General features: G+C 57.3%; 1 protein-coding gene across 11 annotated transcripts in view; it reads left to right on the forward strand.

Annotated features, from left to right (window-relative positions):
* Positions 1–25756, forward strand: part of CRTC1 (CREB regulated transcription coactivator 1) — a 58187-nt gene that overhangs the window by 15259 nt on the left and 17172 nt on the right. For 8 of the 11 annotated variants that reach the window (XR_013995176.1, XM_081077185.1, XM_081077188.1 and 5 more), the window contains exons 2-9: positions 11732–11848; positions 13030–13077; positions 14482–14619; positions 15584–15645; positions 17936–18030; positions 20029–20114; positions 21805–21845; positions 22236–22453. Coding sequence is in view for 10 of the 11 variants with exons in the window: in XM_081077185.1 (XP_080933311.1) it covers positions 11732–11848; positions 13030–13077; positions 14482–14619; positions 15584–15645; positions 17936–18030; positions 20029–20114; positions 21805–21845; positions 22236–22453 (805 nt within the window). In the remaining variant the exon portion in view is untranslated. The remainder of the gene's footprint in view (positions 1–11731; positions 11849–13029; positions 13078–14481; positions 14620–15583; positions 15646–17935; positions 18031–20028; positions 20115–21804; positions 21846–22235; positions 22454–25756) is intronic. The other 3 variants (XM_081077189.1, XM_081077186.1, XM_081077187.1) reach the window with 1 other exon arrangement.

Below are 25756 nucleotides of genomic sequence, written 5' to 3' on the forward strand. Positions count from 1 at the left end.
TGGAAGCCAGGCTCTCTGGGTCACAGTGGAAAGACAGCTGGGCCACCCTTGGGATGCGTGCTGGCCCGGTCCGTCCACCCTGGGTTGCCTCGCGGGGGGACACGCGATGGCTGAGAAGCCATGTTGCTGAGGAGCTCCAGTCGGCAGTTCCTGTACTTCTGTGGACACCTGTGGCACCGTGGTGGCTTCCCAGTTAGAGGACACTGTTCTGAGGGTAACCGTCGCCCACCCGCGCTGCTGTCCCGCCTGTGGGGCCTTGGGAAGGGGTGCCCTGGGCCCACTCACCTCTCCCCTCCGCACTCAGTGCACTTGGCCCTCGGCCAGAACCTCCGAGATACTTTTCATTAGATTTTTTTTTTTACTGTGTAAAATTTATAAAAGATAAATTGATCGTTTTAAAGTGCACTTTTCAGTGATATGTAGCACATTCCCAGTGTTGTACAAGCATCACCTCTATCTAGTTCGAGAACATTTCCATCTCCCCAAAAAGAGACTTTGTGCCGTGAGCAGGCACTCCCCACCCCCTTCCCCGGCCCCTGGCAACCACTCAGCTGCTTCCTGTCTCTGTGGATTTGCCTGTCCTGGGCATTTCATATCAGTGGGATGAATCACACACCATGTGGGCTTTTGTGTCTGGCTTCTTTCATGAGCTTCATGTTGCCGAGGTTCATCCATGGGGAGCGTGGGTCGCAGTCTCATTACTTTCATGGCTGAGTAATACTTCATTGTGTGGCTGGACCACACTGTGTTGATCCTTCGTCCATCGAGGGACATTTGGGTTGTTTCCACTTTTTTGGCTGCTGTGCACACAAACGTGCAAGTGTTGGTGTGGACGTAGGCCTTCATCCCATGGGCTGTGTATCTGAGGAGTAGACTTGCTGTGTCCTGTGGTAACTGTTTAACTTGTTCAGGAACTGTCACTCTCCTGATGTCAAATAGGAGCGTGACATGAATTGAACTTCATGAAAAGGAGGGGAAGGAGCTCTTGGCAGCCGTGTGCAGAGAGGGCTTCGGACAGGGAGATGGGGGGGGGGAGGGTATAGTGGCGTCTCTGTGAGGTGACAGGCTGGGACCAGGGCCCTGCAGGTTGAGCTTCTGGGACTGGATCACAGAAGCGACAAGGGGGAGAGGGAAAAGGGGGGCCCGTGCAGAGGCTGACACTCCCCTGCCTGCCCTTCCGCTCCTTGGTGCTGCACTCAGGCCCTCCTCCAGCCCGTCCTGGCCCCCTGTGGTCTCCCCACAGTGTCCACCTGCCCAGCCACCCGTGCTGTCATTGGTCTCGTCCCCACACGCCCATGGCATTCCCCTTTCGGGGCCCTGTCCTTGCTTTCTCTTCTGGCTGGGAACAGTTCCTTCACAGCGAGCAAATGTCTGGGGAAATGTCCACGGTCCATGTAGGGCCCATCTCGCCGGTTAAGAGTGTTGTTTGAGGGTAGCCAGGCAGTCTGAGGGCCCACCTGCCCCGTCCCCAGGCCTGCGGCAGCTGCCATCCAAGGCCCCAGTGGGGTCTTGGGGGCTCAGGACAGGGGCAGGCAGGCCCAGGACCCTACTTTCCTGACTACGAAACTGCTTTCAGGGTTATTATGTAACTATGTCTAAAAAATGGAGCATAAAAGCTATTTTGGGTTTGATGTAATGAGGGCATCTCACTTTTGTCTTATCTTCCCGGGGCCCCTGCCATCCGGGGAGGGGGTGGCTAGTGTTGAAGGAGTTGCTCTTGGGAGGTGGTTTCAACACAGAACCCAAGCAAGGCTGGGTGTCATCCTGTGGGCGCCGTGGTCCTCAGTCATTTGTGTGGCATTGGCCCGAGGCAGCGGCTGGCAGAGCAATCACTGTGCGGTGCCCGGGTCCCAGAGGCCGGCGGGTGTCAGAAACTTGGCCGATGTTCTCCAGGCGACTGGGCCGAGGGAAGCCGGGAGAACTTCCCAGAAGCAGAGTCTGGTACCTCTTCCTGGCCTGGCTGAGGGGCCTCTTACTGGGAGGGAGGCAGCCCTCCCCTTTCTCGTGGCTGGCGTCCTCGCTGGTGGTTTGTTACCCAACTGTGATGAGATTTAAAATGCAACTGCAAAGGATGCTTTCCCTCGGCTCCAAGTCGACGTGTGCTCACACGCCATCTCACACGCCCGAGAAGCCATGTGTGCACCGAGGGTGCGTTCAGTGAAGGCGCAGCAATGACAAGTTTCTGAGGTTTCGCCCTCTCCCCATGCACAGAACACTCGGACACACCCTCCCTGTCGCTGCTGCCCACCTCCCACTTCTGGAGGGCCCACCCAGAGCTGGGGTGCCCCTCCATGCCCTTGAGTGTGTCAGGCAGACGTCTGTGACCCACTGTCCGTATGTGAGCTCCCACTCCCCAGGCCCCTCCTCTCTGACCTCTGCGGGGCTTCTGCACTTCAGGCCTTGCCCTCCTTCCCCAGTTCTCTCCACTTGGGGTCCCTCTCCGTGGCCTCCAGGGAGTCCCCCATCCTCACAGAACCCCTCGCTGTACACATCATCAGGATGGCCTGCTGTGGGGTTCACATTGGTCTCTCTCCTGGAGAGGACAAACCAGGGGGTCTGGTTTCAGCCCTGAGCCCAGGCAGCTTGGTCAGCCCAGTAATGTGGCCCTTATGTTCCAAAGAATGTCTGTCCCGCCCGCTGTCCCGCCCCCCCCGCATATTCCAGTGCCCAGCTCCACTTGGGGCGTCAGGAGAAAGGGGCAGCCCAGCCTTATCCGAGATCTGCCTCGGCCCGCACAGACCCATCTTGGAGGTGGTCCAGAAATCGCAGTGGGGCAGCTTCCCTCCACCCACCGCCCACCGTGTGTGCGGCGGCCTCACTCTTCCGGGAGCCGAGGCCCCACCCGGGGCTGATCACTGCAGTGGTTCCAGCTCCTCGCTCTGCTGCCTGATGAGGCAGGAACGTCTGGGTACATACATCTGCGTGTTGGACGGTCTCCCTCAGGAGAGTTTCCCAGAAGTGGGATTACCAGGGCAGAGGGCAGGCTCCCAAAGGACATTGTCCAGTGGTGCTGAGGATGCTGTGGGCCACCTGCCTCTTAGCGTCCTGGTCATTTCCGCCGAGGCTGACGCATGCTGGGCAGGGCCACGTGCTGGCCAGGCATCACCCCGCAGCCCCTGGGTGACAGCGGAGGAAACAGGCTTGGGAGGGGAGAGCGCCGCCTGGTGGGCCCGGGAGAAGGCTGGGACTAGAGTTTGGGGGTGTTGCCACCGCAGGACCGTGCTTAGCGTGGGACTTGAAGTGACACAGGATTGGGTGACCGTGGTGGGTTGAAGAGTGCCCCCCCACCCCTCAATTCATGTCCAGCCAGTACTTACGAATGGGACTTTGGAAATAGGGTCTTTGCAGATGTCATCAAGTCAGCATGTAGTCATTCCGTGGGAGGGTGGGCCTTAGGTCCAGGGCCTAGTGTCCTGACAAGAAGACAGCAGAGACACACAAGGAGAAGGCCAAGTGAAGATAGGCAGAGATGGCAGTGATGTGTTTACAAGCCCAGGACACCACGGACTGACTGCTGGCAGCCACCAGAAGCCGATAGAGACGCCTGGGACACACTCAGAACCTCCAGAGGAACCAGCCCTGCCCACGCCCTGGCCTCAGACTTCTGCCCCCCAAATCTGTGAGAGAATAAATTTCTGTTGTTTTAAGCCCCCTGGTTTGTGGTCGTTTGTTCTGATCGCCCCAGGATACTCACACAGTACTGAAGAGTGGGGGGTGAACAGAGGGGCTCCAGGGTCAGGGTCCCCCTGTTGCTGGAGAAGCACTTCTCCCCCAGTGCCCCGCTACCCTCGAGGCTACCCAGGGGTTGGGACTGCACGGTTCTGCCCCCCATCACTTCTTTTTGTTTCTTTTTGTTTCTAGGCAAGGAGCTTGATTAACCTTGTTCCAAACTTTAGTCCCAGGCTTCCTCAGCTTAATTAACCACACAGAATAAATTGTGAGCTGCAGTGTCCAAGGGGTTTGGACTTTAAAATATCAGAGGTCTCAATCTTACCAGCTCCCCAAGCCAAGTAACGTGAGACTGTAGTTGTAGTATAAACAAGCAGCTCCAAGTTCCTTCTTTAAGTCTGAGCTTCTTTAGAAGTTCACTCGATTCTGTTTGCCTCATTCTTAGAAGCCCCTCTGGCCGCAAGCCCTCCAGCCCCATGGCCTCCCCAGCACCTCTCGCAAGGCCAGGGCCAGCAGCCCCTGAGGAGGCCAGGAGAGCTTCCTGAGGTCTCAGAGGAAATGGGGTGCCTGTGGTCATTTGGACAATCGTGCTGGGTCGGCCGCCCGCCTTGGTGACACTGGGCCGCAGTGAGCACGCGCAGCCCTGCTGCGGGAACCTGGCGCTCAGGCAGACGGAGTAAGGGCGGTGCCCATGTGCCGGGCACGCGGTGCTATTCCGGGTGGCCAGCGTTGTCTCCCTTGGACGCCAGGACGTGGAACCAGGGGTCGCAGAGAGCTGAAATATAAAAAGCCACCTATCAGTCCAAGGCTGTCTACGACCTCCACCAAGTGATGCGAGAAGGTGGCCTGCGCCTCCAGTTGGCCCTGCTGGTGTCTCTGGGCTTTGCCTTCAGGCCACATGTGGACCCTGCAAAGCATGGCCCCTGCTTCCCACTTGGGGTCCCTCACACCTCTCTCATACCTGCAGGGCTTGTGCAGGACAGGGGTGGGGGAACGAACACTGGACCCTCCTGGCCTGCCGCATAGTCTCCTGAGGACCCGACAGTGACATGTTGTGGCCCCAAGGTCAGCGTGTGGATGAGGGGATAGGGGGAAGTTGCGCCACTCACAGCCTTGTGGGTGCAGTGCCCTGAGACAGGCCAGAAGGAGGTGCGCAGCCAGGCTGAGCTCCATGCCCAGTGAGGCCCCATATTCCCGTTGCTCCACCCAGTGTATTCAGAACCTTAGGGTGGGGATGGTGTAGGATTGGGGAGGGGGTCCCCCTGGACCTTCAGGGAGACTTGTCTTGGGGACAGGCCCTTTGGCGGCTCCTAGTGTACCGAGACCACCACCTTCCTGCCCCACCTGGCGAGTCCCCTGCGGGGTCACCAGCCCTTGGATCTCTGGTTGGGTGTTCAATTCCTGGTCTGGACTCCAGCATCGTCCTCCCTGCTACTCTGCAGTGATCGCCCATCAGAGCTGGCCTGGCCTCATCCTCCCTCTTTCCTGGGCCTCTACTTATGCCTGGACTCTTACTAGCTCATTCTTCATCCTGGACTGTCGGCTTGAGGGTCCCTGTTGTTAGCTGTTCCCAACTGTCCAGTCTCAGGGTCTTAAAACAACAGAAATTTCTTCCCTCTCAGTTCTGGAGACCAGAAGTACGAGATCAGGCTGTGGGCAGGGTTGGGTCCTTCCCGGGGCCCTGAGGTAGAATTAGTCCCCAGCCTCCCGCCTCGCTTCTGAGGGCTGTTAGCCACCCTTGGGTCTCCTTGTCTTGTGACTGCGTCACCTGATCTCTGCCTTCATCCCTGTCTATCTCTGTCCTCTTCTTATAAGGACACTAGTCATTGGATTTGGGGACGTCCATAAATCCAGGATGACCTCATTTCCAGAGCCTTAACTAATTACATCTGCAGAAACATTTTCACATAAGTTCACATTTTGAGGTTCTGAGTGGGCATGGATTTTGGGGGACATTCGTCAGACCAGCACAGTTATGCAAGCTCTGTCCTTGCAGTGCCTGCGATGCTTTCCAGGAGCTCCCACCCATCCCCCAGCCCCATGACCCCAGTGAGTAGGTTCCTCCCTTTACATTTGGGGAACTAATTCTGGAAATGCTGCCCACGATTTCTCCCCATCTTGTCTTGGCTGCCCAGAAGCCCCGGGGGAGCACATACCACTTGTCACACCCACCTTACTGAGTCCCAGGCTCTCCAGGGCCAAGCCCAGAGAAAGCCCCTCCCCACAGGCTCCTGCTGGGTGAGTCCAGGGGTCCCTGGTCCTGGCTGGCGGTGATGCGACTCTGAGCTTCCCAATTCTAGGTACAGCTCTGGATGGTCAATTCCAGGGGTGGGCACTGGTGCCAGAGGTGCACTCAGAGGCCCGATGAGCATTGCCCTGGTCGTCAGGTTGTGCTGGCCCACTGGACAGACACAGGCAGGCAACATATCCCAGAGAGGGTGCCGTAAACTGAATTGTATCCCCTAAATTCACATGTGGAGTCCCCCATTGTGACTGTATGTGGAGGTGCGGCCTGTGAGGAGGTGATTACGGTGAAATGAGGTTATGTGGGGGGAGGGTCCTGATCTGATAGCACAGGAGCCTTGATGAGAAGAGGAAGAGGAGAGAGCTTTTTCTGCACACACTCAAGGAAAGGCCACGTGAGGACATGGCGAGAAGGCGGCCATCTGCAACCTTACCTGAACCTCACCCTGCCGAACACCCTGGTCTCAGACTCCCAGACTCTAGAACCAAGAGAAATAAGTCTATTGTTTAAGCCGCCCAGTCTGTGGTACTTTGTTCCGGCATCCTGAGCTAAGACAGCGCTATTTTGGAAGGAGGGTTCAGGGAGGGCCTCCTGAGGAGGCAGTCTATGAGCAGAACCCCAAGTGATGAGGAGCTCCATGGAAGGTTCCGGAAAAGGGTGGGGTGGGTGCAAGGGCCTTGTGGGCTACCAGTGGAAGTTGGGTCTGGCCAAGAAAAGGCCCCTCCCATCCCTGGGTGACCTCAGGGCAAGTCTGTCTCGCCTCAGTGCCTCAGTTTCCCCACTTGTAAAGCAGAGGTGAAGCCGTGTCTCCCCCCTCAGAGCTGCTGCGAGGCCCCACTCAGGGTGGGCGTCTGGCTGGCTGGCAGGGCCGGGGTCTCATTCTCCAGGAGAGAGGCCCCCGTGAGCCAGCTGTGTTGCGCTCAGACCCCGAGGGACCCTTTACACATACCAGCCAGAAGGTTTGTGCTCAACAACTGCACCAACAGGGAAACAAACGTGCTCCCAGCAGACCCTCTGATTCCGCCGGGGCCGGGAACTTGGCAGCGAGCACAGATCCTGATTAAAGGCATTCCAAGGCGCGCTCAGTGTTTGTGTATCTGGTTCTGTATTTACACTTTGGGAACGAGCTAGGAGGCAGCTGGGGAGTGTCTCAGTCAGCTGGGGGGCCGGGTGACTCAGTCTGGAATCCGTGCTCGGCCACACGCCTGTGACGCTTTCATTCATTCCCTCATTCATTCATTATTCCCTCCCTTGCTCGGCAGCTGTGTCATGAGAAGCTCCGGTGTCCCTAGCGTGCTTCCGGGGTTTAGCCGAGCTCCCCTCACCGTGGAGCCCTCCGTCGGTGTGGGGGGCTGGTCGTGGGGTAGGACCGGAGCAGCAACAATGTTAATAAGAATTAACTTAAAACTGACCAAAGATCTAAACAGAGGAGCTAAATTGATAAAACTCCCCGAAGGAAGCCTAGGTGTAACTCTTCCTGGCCTTGGATTAGGCAATGGATTTTTAGATAAGGCGCTAAAAGCACAAGCAACAAAAGAAAAATAGATTAATTGGACTCTATCCACATTACAAATCTTTGTGCATCAGAGACTATTGGGAAAATAAAAACCCATAGAATGGGAGAAAATATTTGCAAACCGTATAGCTGATAAGTAAGTGATTAACATCCAGACTGTATAAGGAACTCTTACGACTCAACAAAGAAGACAGACAACCCAGTTTAAAAATGCGCAGAGGACTTCACTGACACATCTCCAAAGATGATACACAAATGGCCAAGAAGCCATGAAAGTGTGCTTACCATCACTAGTCGCCAGGGAAAAATGCAAATAAGGAGAGATCAGGTCACACCCGTCAGGATGGCTACTATCAAACAACAGCACCCAACAAGTGAGGGCGAGAATGTGGGAAAATGGGACCCCTCGTGTATTGTCGGTAGGAATATAAAATGGTGCAGCCCGCTGTGGAAGAGTATGGCTATTCCTTAAAAAATTAAATGTAAAGTTACATGACCTGGTCATTCCACTCCTAGGGACATACCTAGAGATTTGCACACGGGGATTTGTACACCTGTAGCCACAGCATTACTGTTCACAATTGCCAAAGAGGTGGAAACAACCCAAGTGTCCCATCAGTAGATGAAGGATAAATACTCCGTGGTCCATTCACACGGTGGAACATTATTCAGCCCTGAAAAGGAGTGAAGCACGGAAACATGACACTCAGTGAAAGAAGCCAGACAAAAAAGGCCAGAGAGTATGTGCCTGCATCTGTCTGAAATGTGCAGAACAGGCAAATCCATAGAGACAAAGGAGATGAGTGGCTGCCGGGCTGGAGAAGCAAGATGGAGAGAGTATCTGCTCATGGGGACGGGCTTTCCCTGTGGGGCGACAGAAATGTTCTGGCACTAGATGGAGGTGATGATTGCACAACATTGTGAATGTACTAGTAGATTCCACTGACCTGTACATGTTACAATGGTTCGTTTTATATTACGTGAATTTTGCTTCGATAAAAAAGACAAGTTTTAAAAGAGAGAAAAGCCATTCCCAGCTGACACCTTCAGGCACAGCCATCTCCCCCAAAGCCTGGGTTTCCAGTCTTTTCCAGAGTGGGTAGGGGAGGCGTGAGGAAAGACAGCATGGTCCATGGACACGTGGCATGGGTTGTCACTGCTGTCTGTCGCAGCCATGGGTGGGGGTTGGGGAGTCCCCAGTCGGAGCTGATGGCCATGGTCCTCTTGTCCCTGGAATGACTCTGCCCAGGGTAGTCAGTGCTGTCCTCCGTGGCCTCAGTTAAATGTCCACAGTCATGCACATGTCACTTCAACTGAGTAATGCAGGGGGCCCGGTATGGGAAATGGAGCCCAGGAGGGGCTGTGTGCCCTCGGACTCACCATCTGCTGCCTGAGCTGAGACCGAGGGGTCCTCTTGGAGCCAAGCCTGGATGGGAATCTGGAGGGACTCAGCCAAACTGGACGCATGCCCAGAGAGAGTGGCCTTGGAAAACCCACGGCAGCTCCACAAGACTTAGTATTAGATCCTTTCAGGGGTTCTTGGGGGCTCCCTGTACATACCCCCGTAGCTGCTGGAACAATTGAAGACCCCAGCGAATCCCCAGCCTCTCCCTCCCAGGGAAACCCCCAAGGGGGCTCATGTCCCAAGCAGTGCTTGGTCCCGGAAGCATTGTGTGCTCAAGCTGGCGAGGGGGCAGCCTGTGCTCTCTGCCTCCCTCTCATGGGTGGTTCTCAGGTTGAGCCCCAGGCTGGACACATGTTGCTTCTGTACTTGGATAGCTGTCCGTTCACGGGGTGTTCACGGGGCCTCAGTTTCCCTTAGGTCAGGGGCAGGGGTCCCATGTGGGCACTGGAGAAATGTCCCTGTCTGGGGTCCTGAGTGCATCCAGTTCTTGTTCCTGCGCTTACATGTCACTCGTCACTTGTTACCCGTGTGTGCCAAGCTCTTCCATTGTGCCACAGTCCTCGTGGGGCCAGCAGTCTGACAGGAGAAGACAGGCAGATCTCGGTTGAGTGGTTTTGGACAGTGAGCTGCGGAGGAGGTGACTCCAAAGGGGTGAGGTGCGCAGTGCTGGGCTAGCCCAGCGTGCAGAGCCTCCTGGAGGAGGGGGCAGCAGTGCAAAGGGCTTAGGACAGGGACCCTCTCAGCTGGTGGAGCCCAGTGGTCAGGGAGAACAGAGGGCCAGACCAAGCGGCCTTCATGGTGAGAGGGGGAAACTAAGGTGAGAGGGGGAAACTAAGGCCCTCCTGAGTCACTGGGCTTCTTCCTGGCCCCTGGCCTGACCTGGCTTTGCAGGACAGAGCTCAGCCTTCAGCACGTCTGGTCCCCTTAATCTCATTAGAAGGCCAGCCAGTTGCCATGGCAATTGCTGACTGGCCTGACCAAGGCTGGCTCCTCTAGAGAGTAAGGCCAGGGAGGGGCTGGTGGGTGAGGGTGTTACCGCATCCCGTGCTGGGGTCCTTGAGAACTGGGGGCTGCTCTGAAGTAGTGGCTGTGTCTATCACACCACGTCTTCCCAGGGCCACCGTTCCCTGGCCTTGTAGTCCCCACTCCTCCCTCCCAGCCCCGTGGATGCTGTCAGGATGGGGGGATGTGCCCAGCAGGAGCTTGGGCACTGACATGCTGGGGACGTGCGCTATGCCAGGCCACCCCACCCCTGCAGGGTCCTGTCAGCAGGGCGGGGCCGAGGGAGACCAGGGAAGCCCCCATTTACTCGGGGCTCCGCAGGGGAGTAGGTGTCAGGTGGGGACTGGGGCAAAGGACTTCATGTATGACAGGGCTTAGAATAGGATGTGTCGGGGTGGGGGGCCCTGCCTGGAAACGAGGGTCCCAGGAGTGGGGCAAGGAAATGGGAGGGGAAACTGAGGGCCAGTGAAAACCGAGGGCCAGAAAGGGGCTGTGGCCCTCTAGAGCCACGTGGTACCTGAGAGGTAGAAGCAGTACCTATTCCTGCCACGTGGCTCACGCACAAAGAGGGCATGGGGTGGGTCTGGGGTCCAGGCAGAGGTGGGGGCCCTGGCCTGTTTTGTCCCTCCTGACTGGGGGGGGGGCACAGCGGAGTATTCGTGTCAGAGACAGACCCTGGGTTGGACTCTGAAGATGCTGAGAACCACTCGGGAAGGAATGGATCAAGGTCCACCTCCCTCCCAGCTCCACATAGCTCTCAGGAAACAGCTGTTTACCTGGGTGAGGTGCTCCGCCCGGTGGGCAGGCGGCCAGTTCTCTGGCTTCACTTCCCCTCCGGTGTCCGAGGCCCCCCAGGAAGCTGGGCCGGCTTGAGGGAACAGGCGGTATGGGCGGCCAGCTGGCGGAAGCTGCCAGGAGCTGTTTGTGAGGGAACGTGAGCGGCCTTGTTGTGTACACAGCGCCGACCCTAGCAACCACCCCAGCCCTGGGAGCGGACGCCACCCCTCCCCTCATGCCCGGTCACCACCCCTGTCAGGACGCCTGCCTCCCACAGTGGTGTGACGGACTATGGGTGGTGCTGCACGGGTCAGGGCATCTGCCGTTGTTCCCAAAAAGTGGAATTGGCTGTTTGAGAGAGAAGAGACAGATCCCAGGCCAGGTATGAGGCAGCCGTGGCCAGTCACAGAGCCCCAGGCTCCTGCTTCTGAGGCCTGCCCCGGCAGGAAGAGTCCCTATTTAAGTGATGGGTGGAGGACTATGAGGGATACGGCCAGCCCGGATGAGGGCCATCCACTGGGCCCAGGGCATTATTGTGTGGTGGGGGAACAGGTAGGAGTTTGGGGCCATGGGCAGGACCCTTGAACTCAGGTGGGGTCTGGCAGACCTGCTCATCCTGTGTGTGCTGCCGGAGAAATCCACATCCTGCGCTTTGAAAGCCAGCGCTACTCTGCTGAGCCAGCCCCTCCAATTCAGGCCATTGGAAAGAAGATTTCTCTTGTGTCCGGGCGTCAATTCGCAGCCTCTGGCCCTCATGCTGGAACGCAGCCTTTGGCTGCAATGAGAAACGGCTCCCCTGGGTGGGTGAGGGGCCGCCTCCTCAGGCTGCAGGCTCCAGGCCTGCGCCATACTCTTGCTCATTCACAAACATGTCAGCCAGCAAGGAAGCCCCCCCAAGTTCACGGAGTCCTCGGGAGGGCCTGCCAGGGCACCTTGATTTTGCTGTTTTGGGTGATGAGACTCCAGCTCCTTGTAGAATCTGAGTAATCACGGGGTCTCACACCTTTTGCGACTGGTACCACTGACCCCACTGCTTGGGCCCTTGGGGGCTGCACTGTGCAGTTTGTGCTTGGGAGGACCCCTGAACCGCTGCCGTAGCTGCCAGTTTCTCTTGCAGCTCCAGCTCCAGAAGTCGCAGTATCTACAACTGGGCCCAAGCCGCGGCCAGTATTACGGCGGTTCCCTACCCAATGTGAACCAGATCGGAAGTGGCACCGTGGATCTGCCTTTCCAGGTAAAGCCCCTTCCCCCACTGCCTCTCTCAGGGAGCTTCCTCTAGCCTCCCACCTGGGCTGCATCCACTCTGGGCAGGCGTGTGTGTGTGACGGCTGCTGTGGACAGCTAGGGTCAGCAGACAATTGCCGCAACCCTCCCCTCCACCCCCGCCTACTCCTTTCCTGCTCCTGGGATGGGATGGCTTGGCCAGGCCTCGCCCAGATCGCTCCCCCACTCCCCCCCGCTAGTCCCCTGTCAGCAGACCCTGCAGCAAGGCCCCAGTCTGGCCACAAGTGTTTCGGCAGCCGCTACACCTGTTGGCCGGCTGTGCGGCAGCGGGAACCGCTTGGGGCCTCTGGGGCTTGGCTCCGTCAGCCGCACTAATCCGCAAGCCCAGCGGTTCTCAGAAGGAGGCCCCTCAGCCTGACCCCACTTGTCTGCAAACGTTTCTTGGCAGAGACCCACACAGTGCAGCTCCTGCAGGCCGCGGGGCCGCCGTGCACGTCCTTATCATAAATAACAAGAGATAAGGCCCACCGCCTGGGCGCAGGGCCATCCTCTTCCCCTGGGCTGTGCCCGACCCTGGTTTGCAGGTGGCAAGGTGGGCTGGGGAGCTGGGGCTGATTGGTGGGCCACCCCCAGCACCGTGTTGGCTCTGCAGGGACAGGTCCACGGACGGCCACACTTCTGCCCCATTGCTGGGCCAGGGCCCCAGAAACAGCCACATCTGTCCACATGCTGATAGGCCAGGTGGCGCCGGGCCTGTTCCTCAGGGAGCTCATTCCCCACCCGCCACCTGAGTCACTCCCCAACTCCTATTCCTCCCGTGATGCTACTGCTGCGATGCAGCCGGCCACCAGCCAGGGTCCACCCGGGTCAGCTCTGGGAGCCTGGGCCATGGCCCTCCTTAGACAGCCTTCTCATGGGAGCAGATGCTTGGGGCCGTCGCAGTGACCAAAAGCCAACCTCTTTGTCAGGGCACTTCTGAGTTGGGGTTCTCCCCCTCCCGCCCTCCCCAGCTCTCCCGTTGCCTGGTCTTCCTGTCCCCTTCTCCTTCGAGGAGACTGTTTGGGCACTCCAAGCTTGCCCTGCCTGGGCTGGCACGGAGCTCCTGGGGCTGAGAGTGCAGGGGCCTGTCAGGGTCCTGGGGGACCAGGTGAGGCCAGAGCATCTCAGAGTTTTGGTTCTTTGCATTTCCAGCCCAGCGGATTTCTGGGGGAGGCCTTGGCAGCGGCTCCTGTCTCTCTGGTAAATGAGCCCCTGGGCTGAGGCCTTTGGTGTCCCCAGCGTGGCTGCCCCTATGGCCTGGTGGGAGGTGTCCTGTCCACCAAATGGAAACGGATTCAATCTACACCCCCCGTCTGGGGATGTGTGTGCGATTGCGTGGAGAGACCCTGCCTGGGGGTCTGAGCATGTGCGCCCACGCTGCATGGTTGTCCCGTGCCAGGCGTACGCGTGTGCGTGTGCGTGTGCGCGGGTCCAAGGTGTGGCCTGCAAGCTGCTCTCTGTCTCTGACTCTGCTTCAGCCGCCTCAGTTTTCCCTCCGCCTTCCAGGCATCTTGGGGAGGAGGTTAGCGGCCCCTGCCCTCTGGTGTCCCTGCCGGATTGTGAGGTTCCCTCCCTCTCTCAGTCATGGCTGTCTTCTGGCCCTAAACCAGCAGGGTCCTTGCTGAGTCAGAGAGAGAGGTGTCCCCGACCCTGGGAGAGCAGTCAGCCCTGAACACCAGCTGAGGCATTTGGTGTGGGTGGGAAGAGCAGGATTCCAGCCATGGCAATCTTCTGGAGGAAAATTGCTTTTTGCCTGGCTGCCCAGAGAAGACAGAAGGGCCCGAGGACCAGATGGCTGGGCAGCAGGACAGGCTGCATCCAGAGCTGGCTAAGGCTGTCAGTCTCACCCCATTCAGATGGCGAGGAGCCCCCTGGCGCCAGGGACAGCAGAGAGCAGGCTCCTGGGGGCCTCAGAAGCATGGAGCCAGGAGAGGGAGCAGGGCCTGGCCGGGGGCCTCATGCCAGCCCCAGGTGCTGGAAGGAAGCCCTGTCCTGCCACGCCATGGGCCAAGGGCTCCAAAATGTGCCTGCACGTGACTCTGGGATGTGGTGGGGAGGGTGCCGTGGGCCACATCTTAGTCAAGACCAGCCTGGGGCTCAACAAGGAGCCTCTGGGGAGTCAGCACTTGGCCAGGTGGGCCCCTCAATGTCCTCAGCTGGAAACCCCGGGCTGTCTCTTGGCAGCCCCTCCAGGAATGACGTAGGTGGGGAGAGGAGGCCGGCCAGGCCCGAGAGAGAAGGCAGAAGCCTGTCTGTACCTGGTGAGGCTGGGGGGTGCTCGGCTGTCTGCACCCCTGGCACCCCAGCCAGCACCAGCCCTGAGCTTGTACCATTCTGCCTGGCCCGTGCATGCTGGCCACACTGCACGCCTGTCGCCCGGGGTCCCCAGCTCGCCCCAACCACCGCAGTGCTCGGAGGCCAGGGGCCAGCTGAAGGAGGAAGCCTGTCTGGGCTGCAGGGTGGTGGCCAAGGGTGTCTTGGGAGTGGGGGACCCTAAGGTCAGATCTTGGGGGGCAGGCCACAGCTGATAACCATTTTGTGGGTTTCTCTCTTGTTTTTTCCCATTTCTTCTCCTCCCCTCCCTGGCCCTGTCCCCACATCCAGACACCCTTCCAGTCCTCAGGCCTGGACACCAGTCGGACCACCCGGCACCATGGGCTGGTGGACAGAGTGTACCGGGAGCGCGGCCGGCTCGGCTCCCCGCACCGCCGGCCCCTGTCGGTGGACAAACACGGACGGCAGATATCCTTTCCCCAGAGGACTCAGGCAGGGAGCCTGGGCCCTGTTGGTGACTGCAGGACCCTGAGTTCATCTAGCTGATGGAACTGCCAGCTCTGGGGATGGAGCAGGGCCTCCCCAGTGGACTCCCCAGAGGAGGCAGTGAGGCAAGCGGAGGAGCCTTTCGCTAGGCAGGGACTGGGGGGCACGGGGAATAAGAATGCAGAGGTAGCCGCTGGAGTACACAGCCTGATGGGAGAGTTGGGGCAGGTGACGCCACGTCATATTGCACTTGGGCACCCAGCTGGGCAGTGGAGCCCAGGAAGGCTGTGAGCCGTGTGCCCACACGTCAGGGCCATGTTGATGGAGCCCTCTAGCTTCTCGGGACCATATAGAGGACAGCCCAGCTGAGGCAGTGGCGTTGAGAGGGTCCAAGCCAGAACTGGACAGATCTAAAGACATAAAGCTCAAGTCCATACCTTGGCCAAGCAGGGAGATCATCAGGATTCCCCCCAAACCCGGCCGCCTCTCAGTGCTTGGCCAGCGCCCCCCATCCCCCCGAGTCTGAGCACTGCTCTGAGACGCCTTGCTTTCTAGAACAGAGAAGCCTGTTCTTTCCCAGTTCTGATTTCCATGGCAAAGGGAGTCTGACTAGCTGAACCCCAGATGGAGCCCAGGAGTTGCCTCATCAGTCCAGAATTCAGTCAAGACCAGGTCAGCTGAACTAGACTCCCCGCCACCCCCATGGGCCCCAGATTCTTGTAAGGGGTACAGCACACGTGTGCGCATGCAGGAGGTGCGTACTGAGTGCTAGGTGGATGGGGCCTCCCGCAAGGCCGCTTGCAGCCAGGCAGGAAAGCCCCACTCTCCCATCCCCTCCAGTCTTGTGGCCCCAGATGTTTGTAAGCTCCCAGCATCCTGGCCACCAGGTTTCTGGGGCTCGGGTGGAGCCTGAGCCGACAGTGCCATCCCCTTAACTCACACTCAAGTGGACAGCTGCCCTTATGGCACCGTGTACCTCTCGCCGCCCGCGGACACCAGCTGGAGAAGGTCAGTGACCCAGAGCCTGCCCACAGCCCTCCCATTGGAAACACAACCACACTCCTCGTGGTCGTGCTTGGAAAACTAATACGGAGTCACTTTCAAATGGCATAACTAGGAAGCATCCGGAAGTTTCTAGGAATCAGCTTTATTTTTCTTGTGTTTTTTAAGCAAAATTGGGATTATGTTGGCTATTCAGTGTTGTAGCTTGCTTTTTTCATTTGATGTTGTAGTTTCCCACATTGCTAAACAGTCATGAAAATGTGATTATAAAAGTATTATACGTTTATTACTACAAGATTAGGAAAATACATAAATGTTCCCAGGAGAGGTAAACAACACCCACCATGCCATCATTAGACCTAGAAAGGTCTAAAATAACAGTAATAGAATTAACATAAGTACCTACAATAATACAGGCGATGGCTGCACACCAGTATGAATACTCTTCATGCCACAGAAGGATACACTATAAAATGGTTAAAATGGTAAATTTTATGTTACACATAATTTACCACACACAGAAAATATGAGGTCAGACAATTAAGTTCACGAACTCATCCTAGAAAAAGTGCTACACACCTCATTGCTGGATCTCACTATGGTCATCTTCGAAGTACTCCCCTTGGGAAGCTCTGCACCGATGCCAGCGCCTAGGTCACCTTTCAAAGCAATTTCGGAACTCTTTTTCTGGAATGGCCATCAGAGCTGTCGTCGTATTACCCTTGATGTCCTGAATGTCATCAAAGTGTCTTCCTTTCAATATTTCCTTTATCTTTGGGTAAAGAAAGAAGTCATTGGGGGCCAGATCAGGTGAGTAGGGAGGGGTTCCAATGCAGTTATTTGTTTACTGGCTAAAACCTCCCTCACAGACAGTGCCGTGTGAGCTGGGGCATTGTCGTGATGCAAGAGCCATGAATTGGTGGTGAAAAGTTCAGCTCATTTAACTTTTTCACGCCGCCTTTTCAGCACTTCCAAATAGTAAACTTGGTTAGCTGTTTGTCCAGTTGGTACAAATTCATAATGAATAATCCCTCTGATACCAAAGAAGGTTAGCAACAGCGTTGCAACAAATTCGTGAACGTAATTGTCAGACCTCGTATGTACATGTGTAGGTGATTTCAGTACAAAACACCAAAAGTAATAGAAAACTATTAAAAAATATATGTATATGTATATAGGTATATATGTGTGTATATAATACAATACATAATATATATAATATATTCAGTAATTCAACAACTAAGGACATATCATATATATATCAAGCTCTATTAACCCTCACATATATTAACTGATATAAAACGCAGAGCATTGTGGAGTAGATGCTGTTGTTTTCCCCATTGTAGACATAAGGAAATTGAGCACACAGCGGTCAGAATACTTGCTCAGAGACACAAGTGGTGGGGGACAGGGCCCCGACTGACTCCTCAACTGCTCGGCTGGCGCCGGGGTCAGAGACTGGCCTGGTCCTTTGTAAGCTATTCTTTTCCCTGAACTAAGTTTCCTCCATGTCACTTTCAGTGGCTGAGACATCCTGGCTGGGTACATGCAGCTCTTATTCTCATCCCCACAGAGCCAGCCGAGTAGCTGGACCTACGCTTTGCACTATTGGGAGCCCCACAGTGTCCTGGGCAGCTGAGGGCTGATCTGGGGACCCACCTTCCAGGCACCTGCACTGGGGGCAGATTGGGTGACCCTGTCCCTGGGGCAGAGGGCGGAGCTCCTGGCAGCATTTGGGCTGATTAGAGCAATGACATTCCCTCGCGGGCTTCTCCCCCAGGAGCTGCATTCCTTCTAGGGCCTTCTCTGAGCCTCATGTCACTGCCTCCCCTTCTTGCCCATCACACCTGGTTTGTACCCGAGCGTCCCAGAAGGCAGGGTTGCCCATTGGTTTTTGTCACAGATGGGGACCCAGTGATAGGCTGGGGGGCCCGAACCCCCAAGGCTGGGCCACTGTGGGACCATTTGGCCTCTTCTCGAGAGGGTTTCAGCAGGAAGGCTCTGTCCTTTACCGACAGCTGAGAAGTACACGAAGGAGTCAGGGATGGGCAGGGTCGGGTTAGGATGGACAGAGGGACATCCCTGCTGCTAACAGGCTTTGCAGACAAAAACCGTGGTCACCCCTGTGGTTCTTTGGAAGACCACGGTCAGGTGCTGCAGCTCACACAAATGACCCCTGACTGCTCCCCTGCCCCATCGAGGACATCCGGGATGAGTGGAACCAGGACTGTCCCTTTATCACCCTTGGGGCCCAGGGGACCAAGTCCCTTTATCATGGTCTCTCTCCTTTTCCCAGGACCAATTCTGATTCTGCCCTACACCAGAGCACAATGACACCCACCCAGCCAGACCCTTTCATGGGTGGGTCCCAGGAGGCACACCAGAAAAGAGGTATGAGCAGAGCGCGCGGGCCCCTTTGCTCGGTCAGGCAAGTCCAGCAGCGGCCCCTGTGCTCCTAGAGGTCACAAGCTCATGGTGGGCAGACCTGTGGGTGAAGGAAGACTCAGTGGGTGCTGTAGGACAAGGGGAGGAACTTGGGGAAACTTTTCAGAGATGGTGCTATTTGAGTTGGAGTTCTGAAGCGTGTGTAGGAGTTTTCTCGGCAGAGAAAACAGCCCCTGAGAACACCCATTGGCTTCTGTTCATGGATTCAGGGCATGGCCACACAGTCTAGGGGCCCTGCAGATTCTTTCAAACGGAGTGGGCAGCAGCTCAGGGCAAAAGGGGCAGCTAGCAGCTCGTAACTGAACAGGCCAGAGCTAGATGTTCAGCTTTAGGTGCAGCTTGATCCAGGGCTTCACACTTCATCATTTCCCAGCTCTGCTACTCAGAACCCTCCCGGTTCATAGCCCTTGGGCCTATCCTGGCCATGGTGGGTGGGAAAGAGACCAGTTCTTTCTCAACTCGTGCCCAGAGCTCCTCTCCATCTGGGCCATACACATGGCTTTGTAGCTGGGCAGGTCTGTGCCCGGGCCCCCAACCCCTCCTCAGACCTGGACACAGAAGCAGAGTCCCTAGGACCTTCCAGGAGGGCATATGCCATCTTAAAAACTGGGGCAGCATCAGCCAGAGAGGGGTGCACAATGCTGTGAGGCCAGTTTCCCGAAGCCCCACTGGGACCTGATCTGCCCTGAGACTTTAACACTAGAGAATTAATCACATGCAGTTAAGGCCCAACCACTCACCACTGGTAGCAGTTCACTGTGCGAGCGTGTAAACACACCAGGGAGATTCTGTTGACAGGAGGATTGTTCACCAGAACTTCACCCCTTGTGGGGTGGCTCTCTGCATTCCATCCTCCCGGCACCCCAGCTCATCAGGCAGTGAAGGTGAGATTGCAGAAGGAACTGTCTCCAAATAAAAGCCAGGATTCCAAATGCCCAGGGGTGGTGACGACACAGTGACTGGTGTTTCCCTCGTTTTCCCTATGTTAGGGCAAGTTCTGAGGTGGCCGTCCCCCTGGCAGGTCCCCCAGGAAGGTGGGGCTTTTGGGGTCAGCGGGTGGGCAGGCATCACCATCTCCTGGGACTCCCGGTGACTGCCAGCCCCAGACTCTTGGCAGTTCAGAGTCCAGTTGTCCTTGGGGTAGGGGTAGGGGAGACATGTCGTCTGTTCCCATTCCTCTAAGAAGGGCCCAGATGGTGATGGGTCAGGGCTTAGCCTGACTGCCCTTCACCCCACAGCCCAGCTCCTCCAGGTTGTGAGATGGAGTAGTCGGCCCATCTGGCTGCATTATGGCTCTACTGCCAGTGAGACACTAAACCTCCAATAGGCATTAAGAAATTGGGTCTCATCTAGAAACTGTTTAATCCCCTTTACCAGAAGATGCAAGGAAAGGGGCCTTCAGGTGCAGCTGGTGCCAGGGCCTCAAGTGATGCCTGTCAGACCCGCCCTCCTCTCCTCCCCTCCTCCCCACCTCACGGCTGGCGGGTATGGTGACTAATGCATGGGGCCACAGCTACAATGGTGGATGTACCCAACCTGGCTGACATTGAATAATGTGTCCCGGGCCCCTGTGCTGACAGCCCAAGAGGGAGAAGCAGGTGTCCATAGGATGGTGGCCACTCACAGGAGGTGGGGAGAGGTTCTTAGCAGTTCTCTGTCGCCCGAGGCCTCCAAAGCCCAAATCAGTCCAGTTGGGAGGCCGAATCATTGCATATCTTCAGCTCCAGAGCTTTCATTTTCATTTTTAAGTCATGTGTTGTCTGACTTACTGTTTTTAAATGAAACCCTATTTGTCCTTTAGTATACTCCCCAGAAGTCACTGTTGGGGCAGTTCTGCTCCCACCACGGTTGTGACTGTTAGGTCAGGGAAGTGCTCTCCTGGTGCTGCCAGGTAGCTGCAGAGATGCCTTTTCTGACTCACCTTCTCCCTCCACTCCACCTCAGTCTTACTACTAACAGTCCCAGGAATGGAGGAGACCACATCAGAGACGGACAAGAACCTTTCCAAGCAAGCGTGGGACACTAAGAAGGTAAGAGCCTGTACGCTTTTGCGAAAGAGGTTTCCCTTTTGATCTTTTTTGTAAGCTTAGCCGTGTAACAATGGGGAAACAGCACCCTGGGGCGGCTTCCCCCTCCCTGAAGTAAGACCCTCACTCAGATTTGACAACTCTTGTCGGCCGATTCACCGTGGACACAGGCCTGTTACACTGGTGAAAAGCATGTAAAGAAGTAAAACCTGCACTCACGCCCGCAGCACGTACACTAAAATTGGACACTAGGGATTAGCATGGCCCCTGTGCAAGGATGACGCAAAGACAACCGAATGTGGTGTTGCCATAAAGAGAAGATGGCAGGTGTTGGGGCAACACCCTGACATCTGGGAGTGAGAAGAGGATGCCAGAGTCCAGCACGTGGGCAGGCTCCTTTTCCCTACTGTGTGATACTATGCGTCTGTGAGAATGTCAGTAAAGGGATTCCATTGGATTCGTTGGGGGCAGGGCAGGGGAATGATGGGTGAATTCTTAATACTGTTGATGTGGAATGCTTTTGAAAAGAGTGTTTAGAAAGTCATTGTCAAGGTGCTTTGCAAAAATCCGATAATGAAGTGAATGTTTACTCCCAGAATTAAGGAGCCCAGTGGCCAAGTAGAAACCCGTTCCACCCTTGTTCCTTGCAGAGGCTCAAGGTCTGCTGGTCGCATGCCCCCCCTCAGGTGACACAGTCACTGCCAGTTGGGTGTTTTCCCCTCACTGGGTGTGTGGGCGCGCTGGCCCTGCCCTCCCCAGTGGGTCCACGTTCTTGTCTGATAATCCCTAAAGAACACACCAGTAGGAGTGTCTGTCTGCCCCAGGGCCTCAGGGGCGGACAGGAATCAGGGCACGTGACACAGTGGAACCCCCATCAGCACACAGGCTCCGTCCAGTCATGTCTGCTGCCATCGGAAGAGAGGTCCCTGCTTTGTCCTTGAACGAGAGTTTAGTGGCCTGGCCTGGAGGCTGCAGTTCTTGAGTGGCCGTAGGTCCCCTGCTCCCAGAGAAGAAGCCAGGGTCTTCCTGCTGATAGGGTTTCCCTGGCATCGTTTCTCTCAGGCCAGTCTGTCCTAAGCACCAGTCCTGGTGGCCAGAATCCCTGTCCTAAGACAGTGGGGCACGAGGGTTCCTAAGGGAGTCCCAGCGGTGGCACCATGGGAAGGTGGGTCAGCTGGCGGCAGGGCGGCAGCCTCTGTGTATTCAGGGCAACCTGTCCAAGCTACCTCAGGCTTCCTTACGTGACGCCCTTCCTGGCGTAGACAGAGAAACACTGAGCAGGGGCAGCCCCTGCTCAGGTGGCCCCTGCCCTGATCCAGGAATATATGGGAGGTTAACCTCAGGTGCTCAGCTTTCCAGTGGCCCCGCCACAGAGCTGGCAGCAGTCCTCGAGGGTTGAGATGTAAAGAGCAGGCAACACGTTCCCCTGGGAAGCTGGCTCTGACAAGGTGCCACCTCACCACTGTACTGTGCCATTCAACTGGGCAGACGGAGCGAAGCCAGGAGGGGCCATAGCGAGACTCTTGGTGTTGCATGTCTGGGGCAGCGCCCTCAATCCCTCGGGAACACCTGTTCTTCATCTGTGGGACTTCCTGGGACCCCATAAACCTTCTTCTTGAGCGTCCCTCGGCCCTGCTGGGGAGCTGGGCCATGCATGAGGAGGCTGCTCAGCCTCTGCTGTCTTTCCTTTCAGACAGGGTCCAGGCCCAAGTCCTGCGAGGTCCCTGGAATCAAGTAAGTGACAGCGAGGCCCGCTCTGCATGCTCGGACTGCCCCCAGTCCCCGGATACTCACGAGGCTGCAAGTCCCGGCAAGAAGAGCTGCTGGCGGTCACCCAGCAAGGCTGGGGGGAGTGCTTTCACGCCTCAGACACACCCTGTCCCCGGGCAGCGGGAGGACCCTGACCCCATCCCATCCTCCAGGGATAGGTTGCTTCCTAAGGTCCCATTGGAGGTGTAGGCGGATCGTTGTTTCTTGAGCATGGTAGAACCTAATAGCAGGGTGTCATTTTCACCTGTTAGTTTTTTTCACAAGCTCCTTCCCATCACTGCTGCAGCTTCTGGGGGAACATAGCAGCTACCATCCAAGAAAGAGCTCACCCCCCCATGTCTGGCCTTTTCCCAGCATTTTTCCATCTGCTGACCAGGAAAACACTACAGCCCTGATCCCCGCCACCCACAACACCGGGGGCTCCCTGCCCGACCTGACCAACATCCACTTCCCCTCCCCGCTCCCCACCCCGCTGGACCCTGAGGAGCCCACCTTCCCCGCTCTCAGCAGCTCCAGCAGCACCGGCAATCTCGCTGCCAACCTGACACACCTGGGCATCGGCACTGGCCAGGGTAAGGCTGGGTGGGTGGGGACACTTCCTTCCCCAGCAGAGCTCTCCTCCTAGTGAGGACAGCATGTGTGTATGAGCAGTGACTGAGTAGGGTCATCTCCCAAATGCCAAGCCTGGGAGGGGGCAGAGCCTAGTGCAGGGGCTCAGCGTTACCAGGCTGCCCTAAGGAGAAGGGCGTCCAGGCGGAGGGCACTGCCTGAGCAAAGACTGGCGGTGGGAAGCTCATGGTGCCCCCAGGGATGGGACAGTGGTCCGAGGGGTGCTGGGGGCTTCAGAGAGAGGGGTAGACTAGGCTTTCCCTGCCCTTCATGCTCTCCCGACCCCCCAGCTGACTGTGGCTGCCTGCTTTGGACACTCCAGCCTGAACCCTTCCCCAGGCTCCACACTCATTTTCCCCAGCCGTGTCCTGAGGGATGACCCATGGGCCCCTTGCCCATCCCAGTATCTCCTGGCACTGCCCCAGTCCCGTTCTCTCTGGGGGTCAGTGGCACTGTTTCTCTGTGGCTTGGGCCAGAGACCTGGAGTTGTCCTCCTCGATCCCTCTGTCCTTTTGCACCCCCTGACCTGTTGGCATGTCCTGAGCCCAACTCAGACCCTCCTCACTCTTCCCAGCTTCCACACGCCACCCCGTTCCCAGTCCTGGCCTCTTCTCCACCCAGAACAGCTGTCAGCTCGTGGCCTTCCTCTCCTCGGGACCTTGCTTAGCCCCTTACCTCTGATACCTCTTCTCTATACCTTTCCTCTCCAGTCAATGAGCTCACCTTGCGGCCTTTGTACCTGCTGTTCTTGCCCCCATGGTCCTGTTCTTCGTGTAGGCGGCAGGGGGCTTCTCACCTGCCCCATCTCCTCTCACACCTCCTCCCCTCAAGGGAGGCCTCCTGGCCTCGTCGCCCTCCGTGGGCCTCTCACACAGCCTTGCTTTTCTGTCCTCGCCTTGTTGCTGTTGAATTACTGCCTTGCTTTCTCTCGTCCCCTGGGCTGGGCCTGACTCTCCTGTGTCCCTGTCGTGACCCCTGCATCAAGTTGACTGTGGGATGTGCGGGTTTGCAGGAGAAGGAGCAGCCTCCAGCAGCCCCGGGGGTAGGGGGCCCCTCTGTGAGCCCACACGTGTTGGGACCTGGTGGTCAGTGAGAGCACTACATCATCTGCCCTCCATCCTGCCCAGGGGCCCCAGAATGGCCCACACTCACCGGTCTACCCTGAGTGCGGTAGGCAGGGCCATACAGCATTTTCTGAGAGAATCACATGTTTAGCGTCCTGTTTGTCACAGCCCCTCTGGTCCCCCAGAAAGAACAGGCTGTTGGAGAGGGCGGCAGCCCCTGGACCAGGGCAGGGCCCCATTGGACACTTTGCAGAGAGATTGCAGGGGCAGTTGTCCGGCCTGGGAGCTGGGCTGATGGGGTGAGCAAAGGAGAGTCAGCCCTGGCTCTGGTGCCATGTTCCTAGGTTTTCAGAGCAGGGGTGGAGGCCAGACAGTGCAGAGTGGAGTGGGGCCTCTGGCCTGATTGTGTCAAGACTGTTCTTCCACACGCCTGGCCCCATGCCTGCCAAGGCATAGCCACCAGGCAGAGGGCATCCACCCAGCCGTGCCCCAACCCCCCGCCCAGGGAAGGCACACAGGACACATGGAGCCTGAGACCCAAAGCCCCCAGAGATGGGTAGGCAGCAGCGCATACACCAGGCTGTGTAAAGAAAACAATTGGAAGGAAGGTTGTCTCTGGGGCCACTGGGCCCCCTGCTGGTGCAGACACTGCCGTTTCCTGGGCCCTGTTTTTCCAACATCTTGCTGCAGCCTCTGGAGCACCACCCGCTCCGCCCGAGGGTCCTTGGCAGCCCCCCAGCGCCTGCCGGGAGCCGTACACCTCCAGCCTGAGCAGAGTCTAAACAAGCTCAGGAAAACATAGCACATGTGAAAGCAGTAGACCCCAAGCTGGGGTGGCGGGGGGAGCTGCCTGGCTCCAGTGTCGGCCGGTGATGTCTGACATGTGTTGGGTTGTTTGCGAACCTGCCGCTCCAGCAACTCGCCTGGCTGGGGCTCTGCTTTCCAGGCGCATTTTAAATCAAGCTGAGCCATGGCCCTTGGCACATGTGGAGATCGCCCCCATACCCATCACACCGCCCGTCAGAACGTGAGCCCCCAAGGAGGAAGAGGCCTCCCCACTAGGGAAACAGCGGCCTCTCCCGTCCCCTTCCACATTTGCTGAAGTTGTTTCCTTGGCTATCTACTGGGACCCGGAAGGACAGCAGGCCCACATCTTCCTTCCTAGCAGTACTCTGCGCCCAGCTTCCCGGCACTCAGAGCTTACGTGCCTCAGGCCAGGCCCCTGCCACCTGGCCCGCCCTCCCCTGGCAGCTCTCCCTGCCCGCCCAGACTTCCCTTCCAGCTGGCCCCACTCCTTTTCCCAAAGGTGATCCAGGTTGCCAAAAGGAATTCAACAGCAAGGCGTCTGTCCACCCTCCCAGCCCCCATGTGAGGCCAGGAGCTCATGCTGCAGCCCAGCAAAGGCTTAAAAAACGCCTTTGTCTTCAGGGCAGATGTTAGAGGCTGGCAGCCCAGGGCCAAACCCAGCCCACTGGTGTATTTTGTCTGGCCTGTGAATGTGTGCGTGACGCTCTGAATAGACACTTACACATCAGGAGAGTGCATATAAAAATCTGGATTTCTGGCTTCTCTTAAATCAGAAGGCCTCGCAGCGGTGGACCGAGGCCTGGTGCCTCGAGATGGGCCAGAGCGCTCCAGTTTGCCACAGGCCCCCCCCCGCCCTTGGGGTCCCACTGTCCCTCTCATTTCTGGCACCTGCCTCTGCTGCTTACTGAACCTCAACATCTGCTCTCTGGATGTCGTCGTGTATTCCTCAATCTGCTGAACACATGAAGTGGTAGACGCTCCGAGAAGATGCAGGAATGGCCCAGGGTCCCCTCTCCACTGTGTGCTCTGAGCAGGTGTCTCCAGGACTCCTGCCCAGGCCCCTTGACAGTGCCTCACTTGACATGGCTGTGTCCACAGCAGCCTGATTCTGGGTCCCAAGGTCTGTGCAGAAAGTGGACCCCTGGGCCCTGCCTTGCAAGCAGTCCACAGTGCCAGTCCCCACCCCCCATATCCCCCCCACACGCACACACAGTGCTGCGCTGGGAGGAGCCTCCAAGGGAGTCCAAGGGGGAGTGCAGGCGTGACCAGGCTCGCCTTGCACGGATGACACAGCCCCTGCAAGCAGCTGCCCTGGGCAGAGAGAAGGCTGCCTGTCATCTCCCGTAGCATGTGTTGGCTGCATTCCCGCTGGCCCATGAACCTGCTGTTTTACCC

Source organism: Rhinolophus hipposideros, assembly GCF_964194185.1.
Source record: "Rhinolophus hipposideros genome assembly, chromosome: 16".
In the NCBI taxonomy this organism is placed as follows: domain Eukaryota; kingdom Metazoa; phylum Chordata; class Mammalia; order Chiroptera; family Rhinolophidae; genus Rhinolophus; species Rhinolophus hipposideros.